General features: G+C 37.0%; 1 protein-coding gene across 10 annotated transcripts in view; it reads left to right on the top strand.

Annotated features, from left to right (window-relative positions):
• Positions 1-539: 539 nt before the first annotated feature.
• The window catches only part of LOC123746247 (uncharacterized), a 40,233-nt gene continuing 17,791 nt past the window's right edge, over positions 540-22,981 (top strand). Inside the window, exons 1-5 of one of the 10 annotated variants that reach the window (XM_069321697.1) lie at positions 1,173-1,454; positions 4,206-4,307; positions 10,626-10,716; positions 15,390-15,630; positions 18,016-18,079. In XM_069321697.1, coding sequence (XP_069177798.1) covers positions 18,018-18,079 — 62 coding nt within the window. In that variant the 5' untranslated portion in view covers positions 1,173-1,454; positions 4,206-4,307; positions 10,626-10,716; positions 15,390-15,630; positions 18,016-18,017. Of the gene's footprint in view, positions 683-828; positions 908-1,172; positions 1,465-4,200; positions 4,308-10,625; positions 10,717-15,389; positions 15,631-18,015; positions 18,080-22,981 lie in introns of those variants that run through there. The other 9 variants (XM_045727603.2, XM_069321696.1, XM_069321698.1 and 6 more) reach the window with 9 other exon arrangements.

Genomic DNA, 22,981 nt, shown 5'->3' with positions numbered 1-22,981 from the left:
GACAATTCCCCATGCACTCGGGCTCTGAGTTTAATAGTTCTACCTCTGACTCCCCACTTTCAATACACAGTTTCAAATGTAGATTTGATAGAGCCCAATAGGCTCGGGAACCTGTAGATCAGTTGATTGACAGTTGAGAGGCGGGACCAAAGAGCCAGAGCTCAACCCCCCCCTTTTCCGCAAGCACAACTAGGTAAGTACACACTATTGAATTCAATGCAATACTCCTGTGGATTTATTTTTCAGTTCTTAAAGTTTAGTTTAGTTTTGTTAAGTTATTATGCACCCCGGTCGGCCGAGCGGACAGCACGCTGGGCTTGTGATCCTGTGGTCCTGGGTTCGATCTCAGGCGCCGGCGAGAAACAATGGGCAGAGTTTCTTTCACCCTATGCCTGTTACCTAGCAGTAAAATAGGTACCTGGGTGTTAGTCAGCTGTCACGGGCTGCTTCCTAGGGGTGGAGGCCTGGTCGAGGACCGGGCCGCGGGGATACTAAAGCCCCGAAATCATCTCAAGATAACCCCATACCCATCCTGTGGGCGGTGGTGGAAAGGGTAACAGAGGTAAATAATGGGCTCAGGGACTCGACCGCAAAATTCCATTTGCTAAGCAAGTCACAGTCTTGACGAGCTAGTTACACAGTTCAGGGAGACGAGCGGATGTATACCCAGAAGAAAAAAAAGGTAAGCTTATTATAATTGTTTTTAATATAGAGAGGGGATTATGTTATATACAAAAAAGTAGCGGCCCTTCGTATATATGTCATCAATATTTATATTAGCGATGGGGGGAATATGGGGCTACGATCATGCATTAGTACCCACGGGAACACCCACCTCAGGAGTACAGCTCTACATACAATGCTCAATTATTGCCTGTTGAGGCGAATCGCGTTACAGACGTTATATGTAAATTGCATTTAAACTCCAGTAGAAATGTATTATCCTGTACTACTGCCTTTGTTGCTATTACTACATTATCTATGATATATATAGTTAGAATATATTTTTTGAAGTACGATATGCTTTACACAAAGATTTTGTGTAAATACTAACATATGTGGCATTCAAGATAGGAAACTATGCAACAAACACCAAATAGGATAGCTTTATTAAATAATCCGGAGGTGCATACGTCCGAGTAGCATCATTATCATTAATATGAAGAGTATGAGTATGACTCGTGCGTGTGGCAGGGATGCGGTAGTGGCGCGCGTGTTTACAGAACCTGGCGTACACATGCTAGTTCTTATGGCTGTGTATCCGTGTGTACTCTTGTGTATGCGTGTCCACCACTGACAGTGACTGTGTGAAGGCCTTGTGGTGATGGTAGAGGTAGTAGACAGCAGCTAGTGGAGTGAAGGCAGTGCGGAGGGCAGCTTGGGGGCCGGCGAGGACGCGTCACCAGGACTGGGGGCTAGGCAAGATGGCGATCCTAGGCCCTGTGACGTGCTCGGTGAGGAGATGTATGACAAGTTCTTGTTCCAGTCTTCCTACGCCTTCCCAGGCCCTCTTGAACCCCGGTGGCCATTGTCAACCAAAATTAAATATTACAAGGGAGATTTTTATAATATAGATGGGAGCCTAGTGGTATTGGTTGATAAAACCAAAAAAATATACTGGAGAGAGAGGGAGGGAGGGAGAGCTGCCACACTCCTGCCCCTCACAACACATGTATCACCTCAGCCTGTATCACCTCACTACCATGTTGGTCAACAGTCTATATTTTCCCTCTCAAATGAAGCAACCATAAATCTGTGTTTATATCTTGAATGAAGTAGGCTTGAATTATATCTTTCTTCACCAGTGGATAAAAACAACAAAATTTGTTGAATATTTATCATATGTGCGAGTGGTGGTTGTTTGACGTAACTTGTGTGTTAATTGGTGTCGTGTATAGCCTCACGCTTGTAACTATCGCCTTAACAATGTGACGTACGCTCTATTCATTATATGGTCATGTATCACGGCATGCTTGAATCGTAAACAATGTTCAGGAAATTTGTTTATATTAATCTAAAATATTTTTGTATATAAATACCTATAACCATTCCCTTTATAACCCTTTCCAGTACAGGTAACATACGTAGAGTAATGTGTTTCCTCCTTGTATTACTCTGGAGGAGTACTCTGTATGTTGTAAAGGGGAGTGTGAGGTTTATTTCAAAATATATCAAAGATACAAGAGCATAAATAATCAATAGGTCAGTACATGTTATGGTAGAAGTTTGGGCGGCTACAGAGACATAACAGCAACTTTTAATCTCTGTAACTATGTTCACTCTCATTATGCATTGATTTATATATAAATCTGAATGTGTGTACACGGTATTGCAAATCCCCTGATTGAACGTGTTACAAGTAGTTATACCGTTAAAAATGGAGAGTAGGGGTGTTTATAGTATAATAATCGGAAGCATATACATATATATTGTAGTAAGAGATTCAGTATAATGTTTACTGTTTTAAGTACATTGTGGTTGTATACAAAATTTAATACTGTAGTTACATATGACTAATTGGTTTGGAACCATTTATCATTATCAGGGGAGTGGGGACATGAACCTATTTTAGGCTTATACAGGTTCCATAGAAAGGGCAACGTTGTCTTATAATGTGCACATCATCCACTGATCCATTCCACATACAGCATAGGTAGGCATTACAACATATACATATAAGTCCAATTTTTAGTGTCCATAATATGCATAGCATATGTATGCAATGTGTACAGTTGTGGAGCTGATAATACATAGCCTATAAATATTATTGTGGTGCTAATAATACATATCATATAATATGTACAGAAAAACACACATGAAAAATTATAATTTTTCTTGTGAAAAATTGTAATACATTTTGCATACCCATGCAAGCACAATTGTGGATTCAATACATGTAACATACATATACCTATACAAATTTTGGTGGCCTTAATATAGTATACACACATGCTAGCATACTTGTTGAGCAAGTATTATATATATACTGTACAGTTGAATCAGACACTGACATTTCAACAAAGCTTATTTTATAATTGTTCAAATCATTATATATATTGTTAGGTTGATTAGGTTAGGTAGGATTGGATTAGGTTAAATAGGGTTGGAAGGTTTGATTGGATTAGGTTAGATAGGGTTGGAGGGTTTGATTGGATTAGGTTAGATGGGATTGGAGGGTTTGATAGGTCAGGTAGGGTTGGGTTAGGTCAGGTTAGATTGTTAAGTTAGGTTGGATTAGGTTAGATTAGATTAGGTTGAATTGGATAAAGTTGGGTAAGATAGATAGGTCATAAAATTTAATGACAAAACATTTTGGGTTTACAGTACAGTATAGTATTTTATACAAATAGAGGTACAATGGGGGGGGGGGGGGGGGGAATTGCCTTCAAAGTAAGGATTGTTCTTTGTGTAGGGTTATGGGTTAATTGCATATTGATGTAAATTGTATTTATATATACCAACATATATATGCCAAATCCTATCAAATATACATCTAAATTCATACATAAAATATTTAACAAAATGTACCTGAGGGCCACTAACACACTAGTGGCCTCGATAAGGACAGGAAGCTGACGGCATGTCAAAAGTCCCCCCATTTCTCCTGATGATTTTTTCAGGCTGGATTTTAAAGTTCAGCAGAGTTTTGGCATTTATGGCTTCAGCGGGTAGGCAGTTCCATGGGTTATAACCCTGTGGGTGGAAAAAGTATCTCCTGTTTTCAATCCTACACTGTGGGTTCTTGGGCTTGAAACCATTACTCCTTGTCTGCGTTATAGTTGTGTAATCAAAAGGAGCTATAGTTGTGTAATCGTTGTGTTCAGAGTGAACCTGGGTTCAGCAATCATGACATTGGACCATTCCTTCAGTCTGTCCAGGTCATCTTGTAGTCTCTTGCTGTCCTCCTCGGTCTTAAAATTCTCAGTTTTAGCACCATCAGCAAACAATGAGAGAAATGAGTCTATACCCCCTGGAAAATAATTTACATATATCAGAAACAAGATAGGTCTAGGTACAGAACCCTGTGGGACTTTTAAACCCTGTCCCTGTGCCTTTAAACATGTGTTTATAGTAAGGGTCAGCTGTATTTTATTACAATATTTGTATACATTTTGATGGTTTATCGTTAAATAACATTCTAAATGATTTTTCAATCTTTTATTATCTTAACATGACAAAGGTTTTCTGATTTTCTTTCAGTGCAGAAGAATACAAGATTAGCTGCAAGGGATGGGAACCTCTGAAATCTATCAATACTGTATGTGAAAACCTACAATACAGCTTTACAGCATAGAATGCTCTCAACCGTAAGTCTCTAATATTTGTATAAGTATGCAGTGGAGTGTTCTTTTGGATGTTACACAGTTTTGAGGCACAGTTATGTTTATTTATTCTTGTGTTTGTGTGTGCTTATTTAGTTACTTGTTTATGTTGTTCCGTCTTATTTAATTTTCTTTCAAAATTTAAAAGTTTACTGTGATTTTTGCATGTGCTATACTGCCCCTTCTTGGAGCACATTCTAGCTATATATTGTTATTTGTGAATAATTACTTCTAATTTTTTTATTTTATTTATTTGTATTGATTTGAAACTATTTCTGTTGCAGGCATCAAAACTTCCTTTTTTTTTTTTTTGTCTTTGCATAACCTTCAATTATATGTACAGTACTATAGTTCTTTTATATTTTATTTTATACTATAGGCTGCCACATGCTCAATTGGTTCACTGCACGAAAAGAGCTACATTGTAGATACAGTATTTGGTTTAATTCAGATTTTCTGTATATTGTATTCTGCATCCAAATTAATCATATTAAAAATATTATTATTATTTTTTTCTTTATTGGTGAACATCGGTGCAAATTCATGGCTGCATGTTAGTGATTAACTGTAGTATTTTCTATGGCAACACACAAGTTGCTGGAAGCTAGGCATTATAAGGCATTATAGGAGGAGGGGAAAAACAGTTGCTGGTAGGGCATTATTAATTTTTCTGTGTTAGAAAATGGAATCCGACAGCTTTCCCTCTCTCCAAACTACTTGTCACTCTTTCTCCTAATGTCTACCCATTTGCTCATATTTTTCATCACACTTACAATTTTACTATAGCCAAATTTCATAATTAACTACTTAACTCACTTTTAACCACATTCTTACTCCTTCTTCCCATCTTTACATTGGGTGTACACAATCATCACAGAAATGCAACACAAGGTTGCCACTGCAGTCCCCTTGGCACAGTGGTAAGACACCCGCCCTGCGCTTTGCGAGCGATTTGGCCTGGGTTCGTATCCTGGTTGGGGAGGATTGACTAGGTCCCAATCCTTACCTGTATGCCTCTGTTCACCCAGCAGTTAATGGGTACCTGGTTGTTCAGCGATTTGATGGGTCGTATTCCAGGGGAAAAATTAAGATTAAGGACCTGCTCGGAATGCTATGCGTGTTAGTGGCTTTACAAGAATGTAAGAACTCTTGTATATATAAATTTAAAAAAATCTTTGTTGAATCCCATTTGTATTTAATTAACCTAGAATTCACATTCAGTGCTGTATTAGCTGTAACAGTCTCTGAAATATCTGGAGAAGGTTCTTTGTTGCTCTTTATCCTAAATGTACCTATTCCATCCTATGTAATTGTAGTTGAATAATATATATATACATTTATATATATATATATATATATATATATATATATATATATATATATATATATATATATATATATATATATATATATATATATATATATATATATATATATATATATATATATGTCGTTCCTAATAGCCAGAACTCACTTCTCAGCCTACTATGCAAGGCCCGATTTGCCTAATAAGCCAAGTTTTCCTGAATTAATATATTTACAGTACTATAATTTTTTTCTTATGAAATGATAAAGCAACCCTTTTCTCTATGTATGAGGTCAATTTTTTTTTATTGGAGTTAAAATTAACGTAGATATATGACCGAACCTAACCAACCCTACCTAACCTAACCTAACCTAACCTATCTTTTTAGGTTAGGTTAGGTTAGGTAGCCGAAAAAGTTAGGTTAGGTTTGGTTAGGTAGGTTAGGTAGTCGAAAAACAATTAATTCATGAAAACTTGGCTTATTAGGCAAATCGGGCCTTGCATAGTAGGCAGAGAACTGCGTTCTGGCTATTAGGTACGACATATATATATATATATATATATATACATACATACATACACACATACACTTACACACACACATATATACATACACAAAGGTGTATGTATGAAAAAGGTGACACCCCTAGGGTCAACACTTGCAGCAGAGGAGCTCCAGCATATTTCAACAATCCTAAGTATTGTAGTACAGGTTGATGGTAGTGAGTGGTGTCCCAGAGAACATAAAGGTATAGTGCTCTTGAAAAATAGGTGAGATAACAGGAAAGTGCTAAGGGAAGTGAAAAATCGGATGAGAAAAAGTTGCCCTAGTGTTTACAGTGCAGAGAAGAACATTCAAGATGGCCACTGGCAAGGGGAAAAACAAAACAGAGCTTGATTTTGAGGGATTCAATGAAGAAAGCATTGATATTAGTAGTCTACATAACAAGTTGGTAAATTTAGATACTATAGTGAACTCTCATGTAGAAATAATTAGTAAATTGAAAGAAAGTAATGACCATTTGAATAGCAAAGTTTTATGTCTTGAGGGTTTAGTGAAAGACTTGCGCAAGGATAAGAATCAATTGGAAACAAATTGCAAAGCCATGGAAGAAGAAAATAAACTCTTAAAAATAGCTTTGGAAGAAGTTAAAGTAAATTTAAACATAAATGACTACAATAGGTTAGGCAAGGAAATTCAACAGGAGAAACAGCTTTTGTCAGCACAGATGGAGGAAGTTACACAGGGAATAGAACAGTGCAAGAAAGATATGCAACTCACTTATGCACAAGTGGCCAAGGAGAAGGAAAAAATAGAAGAAGCAGTAAAGGAAGTCAAACACTGCAGCAACCAAGATAAAACAAACATTAGGCTGGAAGTGAGAAAAGAATTGGCATCTAACCCGAAGTTGGTGCAAAACACAGTTGATCGGAGTAAGTCCCTGATCATTTTTGGCTGCAAAGAAAAGGCGATAACATCTAGGTCAGAAAGAGCTGTAGAAGAAGCTAAAGTAGTAGATAAAATTGTTGGCCTCGTGGAAGGTCTTACAAACAGAGAGAATGTGTGCGACTACAGGAGAATAGGCAGGTACGTAAAAGGGAAAGATCGACCTTTGAGGATCACCCTAAACGGTGCCAAACAGATGGAAGAAGTACTAAGGAATGCTAGAAAATTGCAAAGGGATGAGGATGGGAAAGGGTGGTCGTTAAGACGAGATCTTTCAAAAGAAGATAGAGAGAAGCTGAAACTGAACCTCGCCGAGGCAAAACATTTAAATGAGAGCAGGAATGAAGAAGAAATAAATTCTTTTTTCTACAAAGTGATAGGGGTAGGCAAACCAGTAAAGTGGTACATAAAGGCAAACCAACAAAATCAATAGAGAGAGGGGGAGTGAAGAATAAGGAGAGGGGGAACAAGTTCCTGAAGATTGCATACACCAACATAGATGGAGTGAGATCGAAGATACTGGAGTTAAGTGATGTAATACAGCTGCAGACACCAGACATTGTTGCACTCACGGAGACAAAACTTGAAGATGTAATTTTAAATGAGGTCATATTCCCAAGGGGCTACTCAATTTGGAGACGGGACAGAAAAATTAGGAAAGGCGGTGGCGTTGCTGTGCTGGTAAAAGAACACCTAAAGGTGAAGGAAATAATGACTGCCAATCCACAAGAAGTTGACATAATAGCACTAGAGATCTGCTATGAGGATGATAAACTAATGATGATAAATGCATATAGTCCACCGCCAAGCAGCACATGGTCAAAGGAGGAGCTAGATAGTAAACGTGAAGGTCTTATAACAATAATGAGAGAGATTATAGCGAGAGCGGATAACGATAGATCACGACTGTTGATAGTCGGTGACTTCAACTTGAAATCCATAGACTGGGAAGCATATGAAGCTAAAACAGAAGATTTTTGGACCTGTAAATTTGTAGACCTCATCCTGGAAACATTCTTGTATCAACATGTTAAACAAGCTACGAGGATGAGGGAAGGGGACGTTCCCTCCATGCTAGATTTGATATTTACCAGGAAGGAGGAAGAGATATTTGACATTCAGTACCTTCCTCCCTTGGGTAAAAGTGACCATGTCTTTTTGGGAATAAAGTATGCAATGCGTTATAAGCTGGAAGAAAATAAGGAGGTTGAAGCAGTTGAAAAACCAGACTTCAGGAGAGGACATTATGGTGACCTTAGAAATTTTTTTAGTGAGTATAATTGGACAGACTTGATGCTAGGCAAGGAAGTGAATGAGATGTATGGCAAGTTTTGTGAAATATATGATAAAGGCACAAAAAAATTTATACCAAAACAGAGATGCAGAACTAGGAAACAGGATTGGTTCAATAGAAATTGCGAGAGGGCTAGAGACCGAAAGACACAAAAATGGAATCAATACAGGAAGAGGCCGAACCCCCAAACATACCAGCGATACAAAGATGCGAGAAACAACTACACGGCAGTGAGGAGAGAGGCAGAAAGAAATTTTGAAAAAGGGATTGCGGACAAATGTAAAACAGAACCAGGTCTATTCTATAAATTCATAAACAACAAATTGCAGGTAAAGGATAATATTCAGAGGTTGAAAATGGGAAATAGATTCACGGAAGATGAAAAGGAAATGTGTGAAACACTAAACGAAAAGTTCCAAAGTGTGTTTGTACAAAATGAAATCTTTAGGGAACCAGATACAATAAGAATTCCAGAGAACAACATAGAACACATAGAGGTGTCTAGAGACGAAGTGGAAAAAATGCTCAAGGAGCTCGGTAAGAACAAAGCAGCTGGCCCAGATGGCGTTTCACCATGGGTTCTGAGAGAATGTGCATCTGAGCTCAGCATTCCACTTCACCTGATCTTTCAGGCATCCCTGTGTACAGGAATCGTAGCAGACGGGTGGAAACAGGCTAACATAGTTCCAATCTACAAAAGTGGCAGCAGGGAAGACCCCCTCAATTATAGACCTGTATCATTGACAAGTGTAATAGTGAAAGTATTGGAAAAACTAATCAAAACTAAATGGGTAGAACACCTAGAGAGAAATGATATAATATCAGACAGACAGTATGGTTTTCGATCTGGAAGATCCTGTGTATCGAATTTACTCAGTTTCTATGATCGAGCCACAGAGATATTACAGGAAAGAGATGGTTGGGTTGACTGCATCTATCTGGACCTAAAAAAGGCTTTCGACAGAGTTCCACATAAGAGGTTGTTCTGGAAACTGGAAAATATTGGAGGGGTGACAGGTAAGCTTCTATCATGGATGAAAAATTTTCTGACTGATAGAAAAATGAGGGCAGTAATCAGAGGCAATGTATCAGAATGGAGAAATGTCACAAGTGGAGTACCACAGGGTTCAGTTCTTGCACCAGTGATGTTTATTGTGTACATAAATGATCTACCAGTTGGTATACAGAATTATATGAACATGTTTGCTGATGATGCTAAGATAATAGGAAGGATAAGAAATTTAGATGACTGTCATGCCCTTCAAGAAGACCTGGACAAAATAAGTATATGGAGCACCACTTGGCAAATGGAATTTAATGTTAATAAATGTCATGTTATGGAATGTGGAATAGGAGAACATAGACCCCACACAACCTATATATTATGTGAGAAATCTTTAAAGAATTCTGATAAAGAAAGAGATCTAGGAGTGGTTCTAGATAGAAAACTATCACCTGAGGACCACATAAAGAATATTGTGCAAGGAGCCTATGCTATGCTTTCTAACTTCAGAATTGCATTTAAATACATGGATGGCGATATACTAAAGAAATTGTTCATGACTTTTGTTAGGCCAAAGCTAGAATATGCAGCTGTTGTGTGGTGCCCATATCTTAAGAAGCACATCAACAAACTGGAAAAGGTGCAAAGACATGCTACTAAGTGGCTCCCAGAACTGAAGGGCAAGAGCTACGAGGAGAGGTTAGAAGCATTAAATATGCCAAAACTAGAAGACAGAAGAAAAAGAGGTGATATGATCACTACATACAAAATAGTTACAGGAATTGATAAAATCGACAGGGAAGACTTCCTGAGACCTGGAATTTCAAGAACAAGAGGTCATAGATTTAAACTAGCTAAACACAGATGCCGAAGAAATATAAGAAAATTCACCTTTGCAAATAGAGTGGTAGACGGTTGGAACAAGTTAAGTGAGAAGGTGGTGGAGGCCAAGACCGTCAGTAGTTTCAAAGCGTTATATGACAAAGAGTGCTGGGAAGACGGGACACCACGAGCGTAGCTCTCATCCTGTAACTACACTTAGGTAATTACACTTAGGTAATTACACATACAGTACTGTAGTCGACATATTCTTAGGCTCATTAGGTTTTTAAACATTTACAGTATATATTGCTTTGAAAATCACAAACCTTATCTAGTTAATCTGTGAGAGCATGTTTGACTGGTTCTCCTTTAGCACTATTTAATTAAAAGCAATATAATTAGCAAGCATAAAGCCGAATTTGTTCTTACAGGTGTAAATGCGTTTTCATTGATGATGGATCACAGCTATGTCAGCCGCCAGCATCCTCCCGTGGAACAGGAACCATCTAGTAATGTGCCTCGGTATGTTCAGAAAGGGTTTCTCATTAATTAGAGTAGCAGAATAGTTGGCCTCGGTTGCCAGTGGAAATACAGTACTGTACTACAATAAAAGGAAGTAAAATGAAGACCTTTTACCACTGATTGTTCTTTTCTCCAGCTCTACTTAAAATACAGCTTCACCTGGTATTCTGACATGCTGTGCAGCATTGTCTTCCAACTCCACATTGATTTTACAGTGAATGGAATTTTTGCAATTTTAAGCATCTCATTTTCTTTGTGTGTGTTTCACTGTTACTTTTTGTAATTCGTCTCAGGCCAGCCACTGATAATTGCTTCTTGTCATCTTAACTAATACATCTCATTTTGTATGTTATGGTCCCCAAAATACAAATTATAAAGTGCTGTTCTATGAAAAGTATGGCAGCCTACAAAAATCCATGTTTTTTATACTAAGTTAGGTGGGTTGTTTGGGTTCACCATGTTTTTGATTAAGTTAGTGTACTTTGTACACTTCGTACAGTATATATTGTGCTGTTGTTCATATTATGCATTCTTCGCATAATGCATAAACGATTCTTCGCGGCAGGGGATCGTATTCCAGGGACCATAGGATTAAGGACTTGCCCGAAACGCTACGCGTACTAGTGGCTGTACAAGAATGTAACAACTCTTGTATATATCTCAAAAAAAAAAAAAAAAATGGGTTCAAATAGTTGGCAACTGCAAGCCTGTTAGGCTTACCAAAGTCCACCTAGACCAACTAGTGACCTTCTCCAGGGAGCCGGTCTTGGTCACTGATGTGATATCTCATCACCCATTAGAAAAGGTAGTTATTTATGTCCCATTCAAACATTTCTCTCCTGAGGGGTTCCAGACTTATCTCCACTTCAGCAGCGTATCATTGGTGTTTTGCTTCAATGTGGCGAATATTAATAGGGTGCTAACTCTGTTGACAAAAATTTAATACAAAACAATGAATGCAAACTGAATAAGTTTAGATTGTGAAAAGACATTGGTAAATATTGGTTTTGGGATGTGGTTTGTAAATTTATGGAAGAAATTCTTGGGTAACATAATAAGACATGGAATCTTTGGCTTGTTTCATGTGTAAATTAGACATGAATGAGTTTGGTTTGGTATAAACAGGAACTGTTCTACAGACAGGCCTTCTGTCTGTATTGTTCTTGTCATGTTCTTTGTAGTCTCTTCTGTTACGATGATGGATGCTTGCATTAGCTTCTCTTGTGTTTTCTTGGTTAGTCTTCAGAGCAGTGTACAATATACAAAGGAAGGATGCCTCATGGTCTCCTTAATGCTTTCATACTAGAATTTCCCAAACATGCATCCTGAACTGAGAAGTCATTCATTGCCATACTCTCTCCGCTCTTCATATTCTCACTCCTGCTTATATGATCATCCCATTCCTTCTTTCACCCAGTTTGCTTGGTTTCACATAAACCTAACCGGTAAGCCCTTCTTTTCTGAAAATGTTTACCACATACATCTTTAGTTTGTCATTTACACCCTCTCATATTCCACAGCTTACAAAACATAAATGAGAAAACAAATAGTAAAGATCTTTTAAGCCTCTGTAGCATTGTGACACATTTGACATTCCTGGGTTAGCACCTGCCATTAGCTCTCCAGCTCACAGTACCAGCTTTGTTTATTCCCTCATTGTGGTTAATTGGAATCAAAGGCTGTACTGTATATCATTTTACTATTACAATATTAGTGAGTAGATGTTCTATCATTTGTGATAGAAAAAAAATTTGGGATATAAAAAAGTACATACATACACATATTCATACTAAAATAGAGATGCAGAACCAGAAAACACTATTGGTTAAACAAATTGGGAGAGGGCCAGAGAGTAAAAGACAAAATGGGTTCAATATAGGAGGAGGCCTAACCCACAAACATACCAGCACTGCAAGCAAGCAAGAAACAATTACACAACAGTGAGGAGAGAGGCAGCAAGGAACTTTGAGAAAAGTATTGTAGACAAATGTAGAACTGACCAAGACCTTTTCTATAAATTCATTAAAAGCAAACTGCATGTAAAGGATAAAATCCAGAGATTGAGAACGAGGAACAGGACTACTGAGAATGAAAAAGAAATGTGTGAAATGCTAAATGGACAGTTCCAAAGTATATTTGTGCAAAATGAGGATTTCATAGAACCAGACCTAATGCCAATTCCAGAGCAAGCCATAGAATACATAGAGGTACCTCAAGGCGAAGTGGAAAAATTACTCGAGGGGCTAGGAAGAAATAAAGCAGTTGGATCTGATGGAGTTTCACCTTGGGTACTCCGAGAATGTGCAACTGAGCTGAGCATTCCACTCCAATTAATATTCCAGACATTCTTGTGGACAGGAATCTTAGCAGATACAGTACAGTTTACAGAAAAAGGTAAACATTGTACCAATCTATAAAAGTGGTAGTCGAGAGGAACCTTTAAATTACAGACCCATATCATTAACAAGCGTGGTAGTCAAAACACTAGAAACAATAGTACAAGCCAAATGGATTGAACACCTAGAGAGTAATGACATAATAACGGACAAACAATATGGTTTTCAAACAGGAAGATCATGTGTAACAAATCTACTTAGTTGTTATGATAGAGCCACAGAGATAATACAGGAAAGAGATGGTTGGGTTGACTGTAATTATCTGGACCTAAAAAAAGGCTTTTGACAAGAGTCCCACACAAAAGGCTGTTCTGGAAACTGGAATAGCTGGAGGAGTGACAGGGAGACTTCTGACATGGATGAAAAACTTTCTAACTGATAGACAGATGAGAGCAGTAATCAGAGACAATGTATCTGACTGGAGGAGTGTTACTACAGAACCCTGTGGTACTACAGGCGGAGTACCACAGGGTTCAGTTCTTGCACCAGTAATCAATGTTCATCGTCTTCATAAACGATCTATCAGAAGGAATACAGAATTTCTGAATTTGAACATGTTTGCAGATGATGCTAAGATACTGGGGAAGAAAGGAGGTGCAGATGATTGTAATGCCCTTCAAATTGATCTAGATAAAATAAGTGCTTGGAGCATAAAGTGGCAAATGGAATTCAATGTGAATAAATGATGTGTTATGGAATGTGGATTCGGAGAAAATAGACCACACACAACTTACAAATTATGTGGAATGGAATTAAAGAACTCTAATAAAGAATGAGACCTAGGGGTGGTTTTGGATAGTAAGGTGTCGCCAAAGGAACACACAAAGAACATTGTGAAGGAGCGTATGTGTCACTTTCCAGGTAAAGACTTGCTTTTAATTATATGGATGGTGAAATACTAAAGAAACTGTTCATCAGTTTTGTGGGACTAAAACTGGAATATACAGCAGTTGTATGGCGCCCAAATCTCAAGGAGCACATAAAGAAACTGGAAAGGTGCAGCGGCATGCTACAAAATGGCTTCCAGAACTGAAAAACAAGAGCTACGAGGAGCGACTACAGACATTAAACATGCCTAAACTAGAAGATAGAAGAAAAAGATGTGATATGATCACCACATACAAAATTCTTACAGGAATCAACCAAATTGACAAGGAGAAATTCCCGAAATTCTAACCTGGAAGTTAGACAGCTGCTACGGGTTGCTTTCTGGGGATGTGTGGATGTGTTAGAGAGAAATATATATGTAGTAGATATAATAGAGGAAAAATAGATTGGTTAGAAGGCAGTGTCCAAGAGCTAATAGCTCGATTCTGTAGACACAAATAGTAAGTACGCATAGGCCTCGCGGCCGAGTGGACCTAAAGAAAAATATAAGAAAATTCTCTTTTGTAAACAGAGTGGTAGATGGTTGGAACAAGTTAGGTGAGAAGGTGGTGGAGGCCAAAACTGTCAGTATCTTCAAAGCGTTAAATGACAGAGTGCTGGGTAGACGGGACACCACGAGCATAGCTCTCATCCTGTAACTACACTTAGGTAATTACAATTAGGTAATTACACACACACACACACACACACACACACATATACTGTACATATACATACTATATAAAAATATGGGTCCCATTAGTACAGTCGGTTCGTTCTTGACTCGCAATTGAGAATTCTGGGTTCAAATCATGGGAGGGACAGAATTAGTTGGGTGTGTTTCCTATCATCTAATGTACCTGTTCACCTAGCAGTAAATAGGTACCCAGGAGTTAGTCAGCTTGTTGTGGAGTTGCATCCTGGGATCAGTACTTCAACCCCAGGAGGGGGGGGGGGAGCTTTGATATAAGCCAGACATGTAGTGTATGTATATATTGGCTGCATATGTACTTCAGTTGGGCAAGATTGAGTATTGACACCTATTTTTATCAAGGATTTGGTAGAACTAGTTACATTGAGCTCAAAGTTTATAGTTTGTGTGTTTTGGGTTTGGCATGTGCAAAGGGGTACCGAAACATTATATTGGGGTATAGAAACAACAAGCATGTCTTCACAGTGCTTCTTTTCTTAACTTGGCCTTTACTTATTTAACCTTGCTAAGCTTTAAACCAAAACATTCTTTATTTTGATCTCCCACCTAAAATGTTTAATTAAAATCCAATATATATAATTAATTAATAATTAACTAAATTTCTCTGAATTTTCTTAAGTACAGTAACACCTTTTAAATACTTTCATTTAGAGCATATTACATTTAACAACTTCTCTCATAACTAAGACCTTTTGCAGGAGTGATCTTGTGCCTTTGGTGAGGATACAGTGGTAAGGGGTGTTTGGTACCCGCCTGCTGATGGAAAATACAGAGGTGTGAATCTGCAGCTGACCCCTGCAGGAGGTTGCCTCATCATCTATTGAATAATCTCAGTCACTGACCTTTCATTCAGTTTATCACCATTTTGAGTATGAAGTGAGGTGGTCTGGGTGCTCCACAGATCGCACCAAATGGTCGTGGGATCATTTCCTGCATAAGGTCAGCCTTAACATTCCATGTACTGTATTTCGTATTTTATTATTTTTCTTGTCATATAACATTCAATTATGAACCTTGCAAATTTTAAATCTAATTGAGCTGCCATCTTTTGCCCCACGGCAATTTTTAAGGTAGTTTATCTTACAAAATATAAGAAAGCTGGAGAGATTGATGAGGACAACATAAGAATTAATGGCCCTAGTTAAAAACAGGAAGCAAAGTAAACACTAAATTATATCGTGACATATCTAAACATGACGGCATTTCCAGTCATGTAAGGGCGCTGACTGCTTAAATGCACCCATCTGAGTAAGATGTGTGCTTACAGACACATGGGCAAACATATGTATGGTATATACTGTATTTCAAAATGCATTTTTGTCATATATTCACATTTTGTGGTATGACAAAGTAAGCCTCATCAAAGAGTATTCCAATAATTACTAGTAATTTCACTTTGATAGTTTTGTGTAAGTAAATCTTTGTGTACCCTCTTTTGTTTTGTATTTTCTGAATATAATCTATGTTGGATCTACTGTAGAATCTGTTCTAGTCACCTTCAGATAATGTCTTCTTAGGAACATTTGTCTTCTTCATATTATACAGTAATATGTGAAGTACAGTATTTTGGTTAAAAACTTGCCACAATTTGTATTAAAAAATACATACATGGAAAAGACATGGACTTGCCTTAGCAAGCTTATGCAACACACAAAGTATTAGTAAAGGAGAGAGAGAGAGAAAACTGGCAGTCAGGCTTAGATGTTGTAAGAACTTTAAAAAAAAAATCAGAGCTAGACTCTTCGACCAACCCCACCACCTCGGCTTCTAATGTGGAACTGTTAAACACAGTGCCAAAAACAATATTTGAATGTTTCTCTTGATTATGATAACCCTCTTTTCATACAGTCCAACCATAAAACATTTCTTCTACTCTAAAGGCCCTTTTAAAATGCTTTTCAAGCTGTTTGACAACATCCCATCTAGAAAATAACATACTGCAGTTCCTCAGTTTACTTGGGACCATTATCGAGTCTGAAATCTTTGGTTTATAGCTGGGGAGAGGTAATGTGTTTGTATGCCTGCCACTCTTAGCTACCCAGTTAGCAGGTGAATTTTTTTATTCATCCGATTGGGTTCATTCCTGTAACAATATGACCTGGAGAAATCCATTTACACAATTTTGTTTAACCAAATCTGAACTCGTGGTTTGACTACATTGAATTCTGCTAACTTTGAGGAGCAAATATTTCATCAATTTCTCAATAAAAGATGGGTGTGAAACATTCGCATGTGGCTCACTGGTTGATAAATTTTATACTGAATCGTTTGTTCTTCATTAGTTGAACCCTTTTGATGCTTTAAGCGATAGTGTTTGAAGTAAAAAAAAAAAATGTGCTTATGCTGTAATTAGTGGCCTCTGTCTGTGTACCTAGAATAACATTTTGAAATTGTGCAATGTTTGACCAGGTCATTTGATATTAAAAACTGGGATCAAAACCTGTTAAATGCTGCAAATAACATAGATCAGGGAGAGCAAACATACAGTAATTTGAAAATGCAAAAAATATGGCAGAATTATTCCTTTTTTTATTTTTTTTATTTTTTTTAATTCATAAAATTCTTTGCCACTGTAATTATGTTTATTTGTTGTATTTATGATGATATTTTTGTACATTAGGGACACAAGACCTCTTATTAAGGCACTGGGGCCATTTTCTTTATTGTATAATGATTCTTTTATATGTACTGTATATAAATATTTGTTTTGTTTTATGGTTCAGTATATGTAAATAGAGCATTCAATTTTTTTCTAATAAATATAAATTGATGAAACCTTAAATGAAACCATCCCCCCCTTAAAAGTAGATTTATTTTGACAATTACATTCATTGATATGTTTATAATGATAGTGTGTGTCTTGGGAAAATGCACACTGGTTTTGTTACTTGAACCACATTCTTGCTAATAGAAAATACAGGCTTGCAAGTTTTTAAAACTGCATTCAACAGGGCAAAAAAAAAACAAAAAACTATTTTACAGCCAAAAAAAGATTAATGGTTTAATTTTACATGCTTTATTTCTTTTCATCTATGGAGTTTTGTTTTTTTCCAGAGATTTTTTTAAGGCACAGCTGTTTCATTTGCAAATTTGTGTAAATTATTGAAGCTCTAGATTTTAGCCCCTGAATTTCAAGAGTTATTTGGGTATAGCTGTTATATTGTCAGTCTGTTTCTCGATGTCTTGTCTTAACTGTGGTCACTATTAGTAAGCATCTTCTCAGCAATTGCTAATTGAATTAGTGTGAAATTTTGTATGGAAATTCTCAAAACTTAAACGATCTTTCTACTGTTTATATTTTAACTGTGCCTCCTTTCCTGTAAGAAATGAGTCGGATCAAGCACAGAGCAGCCCCTCATCCCACACGTGTGTCCTCAGCTTACATTCAGTGAGTAGGAGTGACAGCTATTTCTGCACTGCTGAAGTGTATCATCATTATTCATTGTGCTCAACAAGTTCTTTTATCCATTGTGGGTTTTTGCATTTATTCTCATCCTCAAGATCAACTTTTCCACTATAGAATCATCATTTATAAGTTAATGGCAAAATTGTCCATAAAACCATTTTTTCAACAGCATATTCTCTGCATGTACTTTGTATGTGATCAGTGTTCTTGTACATTTTATAACTTCTATCTTCACAAGATTTTGTATACCGAAATCTCAATTAGGCCTTCTGGTGACTTCTTGCCAGACATAGATAACCACCCATTAGTTCATAAGAGGCAGCTTGTACTTGTATCCACCAAAACTCGTTCATATGTATGTTCAATCCCATGTCTGTTACTCGGTAATGTGTTCAAATAATGTATTACCCTAAACCAATATTAACCCATGGTAGGGATACCGTATAGTTATAACAGAATGATTATAGATTTGTTTTGGGGTGTTCACGTGATGTTTGGAAGACGCCTTCGTGTTTGTACTTGAAAATTCAGTCACTTCCTTATGGTGAAGTGAGGAAGTTCCTTATTGTTATTGGGTCATGTAACACCATGGTGGGAAATTTTTGAACCCATCTAACACATTGTCAGGGAAGTGGTGCATGAGCTATATCTAAAAAAATAAATGAATATAGATGCACCAAAATTTCTACACACATGCTTTATCTAAGACAATACTTGCTACTTAAAAGCCTTTTGCATTAAAACCAATTTTATGTTTATTGCATTATATTGCAAGAAAAATTAGATTTGATGTTTATAATTTTAACTATGAGTTTTAAAGTGTACGTCTGCATAACTGCAGGGAAATAAATTGATATGGGCCTCTGGTCAATATCTCGGAACATAACATGCAGAATTGCTTTCAAATTATTAGGGTTTTATTAACTTTACTGTGTTGAAGGCATGTGTGAAAGATTGAAAGTGTACTTGGTGTATATGATCTAGGTGTTGAGAGCGGAGATAGTAGTGGTGAGTTTCAAATTATACGGTAACTTAAAGCGGAAAAGGAGTGCCATAAACTCTACAAGTAGAGTATTTACATATACAAATTATCACCATTAGCCTAGAAAAGATAAAACATATGTGAGTAATTATACAGTATATTCATTCAATGTCAATTGTCCTATTTGTCACTTATATGGGGTGAGAAGGTATCGGCCCAGAAAAAAATGGGGGGAAAAGGGGTTATAGATAGTAAAAAGACAAAATAACTTACCCATTCATTATATAATTCACACTATATACCTTCATGAATAAGCAAGTACCCCCCACAGCCCATCGGTCTTTTAAAATAGTACCCAACTGTTTCATAATTCCAGGTGTGTAGTGAGTCACATGAATTGTTATGTGCAGTACAAGCAAGTATATTCACTCTTTACAAGCTTGTTTCCATGCAACCTTACCCCTTCCCATATCCCTCCTGCTAAGGTTCAATCCCCACTTTATCAAAACTATTTCATCATCATCTCTGCTTTCTTCTCCATCTCCTACCCTCAAATTCATCCTTCACCAGTCTAGTATCCTCCATTAATTCAACATGGTTAAACCATTACAGCAGGGCATGCTTGGTTTTGCTGTTTATCTACTTTGATATTCCACGTTTCTTCATGACAATTAAATTCTTTATTCTGTTCTCCTACCACCTCGCATATCGCAGCTTATAAATTCTAACTGTTCTAGTTTATTATTCATTATCATATCACAGTTGTTACATATTCCATACATAAGGGTTTCTACAACCACTCCTTCCTGCAGTTCATTCCTCTCAATTCCAAGACCAGTTTACCGAGTATCTTTACTTTCTCTAGTTTGTATTTGTTTCTTCAAATGGTAATTCCATACTGGGACTGCATACTGCAGGGTGGGTATCCCATGTGGTGTATGCAGTATTTTGATGGCGGCTTTATTTAGGTGTCTGCGTATTTTGTTGACACTGTTCTGTTAATATGTACCTCTGGTATCAGTTTGCGTATTTTGTTGACACTGTTCTGTTAATATGTACTGCTAGTATCAGAGTTGATGTTACATCAATCCCAGATCTCTCTCCTATGAAGGGTGGGAAATTGTCTACCCTTTATCTCATACTGCTCCCGAGGTCTTTTTAATACCAATTTTATTTTCATAATTGCATTTTTCAGGGTTTAATTTCAGTAGCCACTTTTTGTACCATAGCTGAAGTTTGTCTGGATCCTTTTAGTTGTCTTCTGTCCAAACTCTTCTCATTAACTTTGCATCATTTGCAAACATGGATATGAGCAAGTCTTTAGTATTCTTACAGATCATTGACATGTATTAAAACAGAATAGGTCTTAATGCTTACTTGTGTGGTCCCCTACTCATGACCTCTCTCCACTCTGAAATCTCTCCTCTCGCAGTTTCCTGTTTCTTATCTGAGAGTTCATCCTGTATCCATTGTAGTACCTTCCCAGTTGCTAGAGGGGGGGGGGGGAGGGGTTAGTTGGCGTTCAAACTAGTCTGTATAAATCTCAACAACTACTCAGTGCTAAAAGCATATTTTCTACATCCTCTACATAAACTATATATCAAATTAGATACTCTTCAAATATAATACAGTACTTACATAAAGTGTACACTAGGCTTACATTTTCCTTTAATATTCTTTAATAGTCTAACACTGACATCCCTCTTATCTCATCAATGTATATATTGAGCAACCATTCAATCTACATTTATATGAAACAAAGGGGCTCTTTACACCTTACAATCTTTCTCACGTGTATTCTGTACGGAGTAAGCTGTCACATTGCAAGTATTGGATATACCAACCCGTTCTCGCACTGTCGTATAGTCAATATTGACTTATTAAATACATGCATGTGTGACATACTAAACATACTAGTTTACCTTGAAAAGCTTCATAGAAAACACCGACCTTCCCTAACCTTCTTAGTATGTTAAGATAAGCATCTTATTGATTCGTAATTACAATTATTACTTAACCTATACCTATAATAGGTAAGTAATAATTGTAATTACGAAGCAATAAGATGCTTATCTTAACATACTAAGAAGGTTAGGTAAGGTCAGTGTTTTCTATGAAGCTTTTCAAGGTAAACTAGTATGTTTAGTATGTCACATATGCACGTATTTAATAAGTCAATATTGACTATACGAAAGTGCGAGAACGGGTTGGATATACACACCCTCTTCCACTACAGAACCCATCATGTTTTAGACTAATAATTTTCTGTATTCTTCCAATCACTGTTCTGCCATACAGTTTGCCCACTTCACTTAGTTAACTAATGCCACTGTAATTCTTGTATTCGCTACATTCTTCTCTACAGTATTTTCATTGTGGTGCAGTCACTGCTGTTTTCCAATTGGTGTGACAAAGAAAATTAAAGAAAAATGCTCAGTGTCTCAAATTCTTGTGTTAGATCAATCAGTGTACAAGGATAAATGTACTATTTCAAAAGGTAGGCACAAAGCTAAAATTTTATTTTGTACTGTGCTGAAAATAATTTACTTTCTGGATGCCTGCAGCTCAGAATGAGCCAAAAAAAAGTGTTGTCACACAAACTTAATCATCCTGAAAATTTCAGAGAAAATCCCACGTGTGTACTTTTTTGCTCAACAATATGAGAAGTTCTAATCCTGTTATGAAGTTGAAGAATTTACTATTGGTTTATAGTTGTTAGGATGGTATGTGTTGCGGATGTTATTAGTTTGGTGGGTGAAGCTGCTGGTGTTCCTTTGGCTGTTGAAGCATCTAGGTCATGTGATGAACCAGGTGCAGGTACAGTAGTTCAATGCTAGTTTTCTGGAAAGCTTTATAAAAGTTTTGAATTAAAAGTTGATTCATACACTGTTCTTGTGTTTAAAAATTGCTTTTACATATTGTTCTTTATCTCCCAAGTGCTAACATCCCTCATATGATTCCATATATTATATAAGGGCTTAACTAAATTCTGACTAACCCCCCCTCCCCTGCTTTCATTTTCCAGTTTGCCTTGTTCTCACGACATTGTCCTTGTCCTGCTTATTGTCTCAATAAACGGAATTTCTACCACAATCTATTTCAATTTAAGTGTTTGTATTACCAGTGTCCCTTTTTGTTATGAGGCCTGAATTCCAATAACATATGCAAGGCATGCTTCTTCATTATAGTACCACTGGCATGCAAGGAGTTCCTCTCAATGTCTTCTTCTTGCTATGTCTGTTTTTCTCCAAATCCTTAAAATCTGTTTTATATTTATGAAACTGACCAGAGGCAAGCAAAAGATTTGTCCAGTAATATGTGCGTTGTTAGCTTTACTTGGTCCCATGATCCAACAAGAGGCCATGATACCTGATTTGATTGCATAGTTGCATAGACTAAATAATTTGTGTGTGCCAGCTGCATTAACATGGCAGATTACAGCTACCCTCTGTTTATTCTTCTAATATCCACCAGAAGGATCACTTCCACCTCTTAAGAAGAGTCAATGTGTGTGTTTAACATGTTACACAAAAAAGTCTCATTATTATTATTATAAATTTGCTCAGGTGAAATGGTAACGTCTCCTGCTTGTTTTCCACATTTACGCAAGTAATCTCCTGCACTAGAAACATTAGCTGATTGCTTCTCCCTACATGTCTTGATATGCCTAATACTGTATCATGGCAGTTTTATAATCTTCTATGCCATCCATCAGTATATAAACACGGTTCAGTAAGTTCAATGATGTTAAATTCCTGGCTTTTTCTATGGGGAAGCTCCATCGGCTTCCTGAAGCTATCCAAACTGATATGTGCTATATTTGTCTTAGAGTTCGAGAGCAGTGATATTGATACATTAACTGTGTACACACCACAATGCTCTATTGTTCTTAAATTTTAGCA

Source organism: Procambarus clarkii, chromosome 10, assembly GCF_040958095.1.
Source record: "Procambarus clarkii isolate CNS0578487 chromosome 10, FALCON_Pclarkii_2.0, whole genome shotgun sequence".
In the NCBI taxonomy this organism is placed as follows: domain Eukaryota; kingdom Metazoa; phylum Arthropoda; class Malacostraca; order Decapoda; family Cambaridae; genus Procambarus; species Procambarus clarkii.
This window is presented reverse-complemented; position numbering and strand designations above follow the sequence as displayed.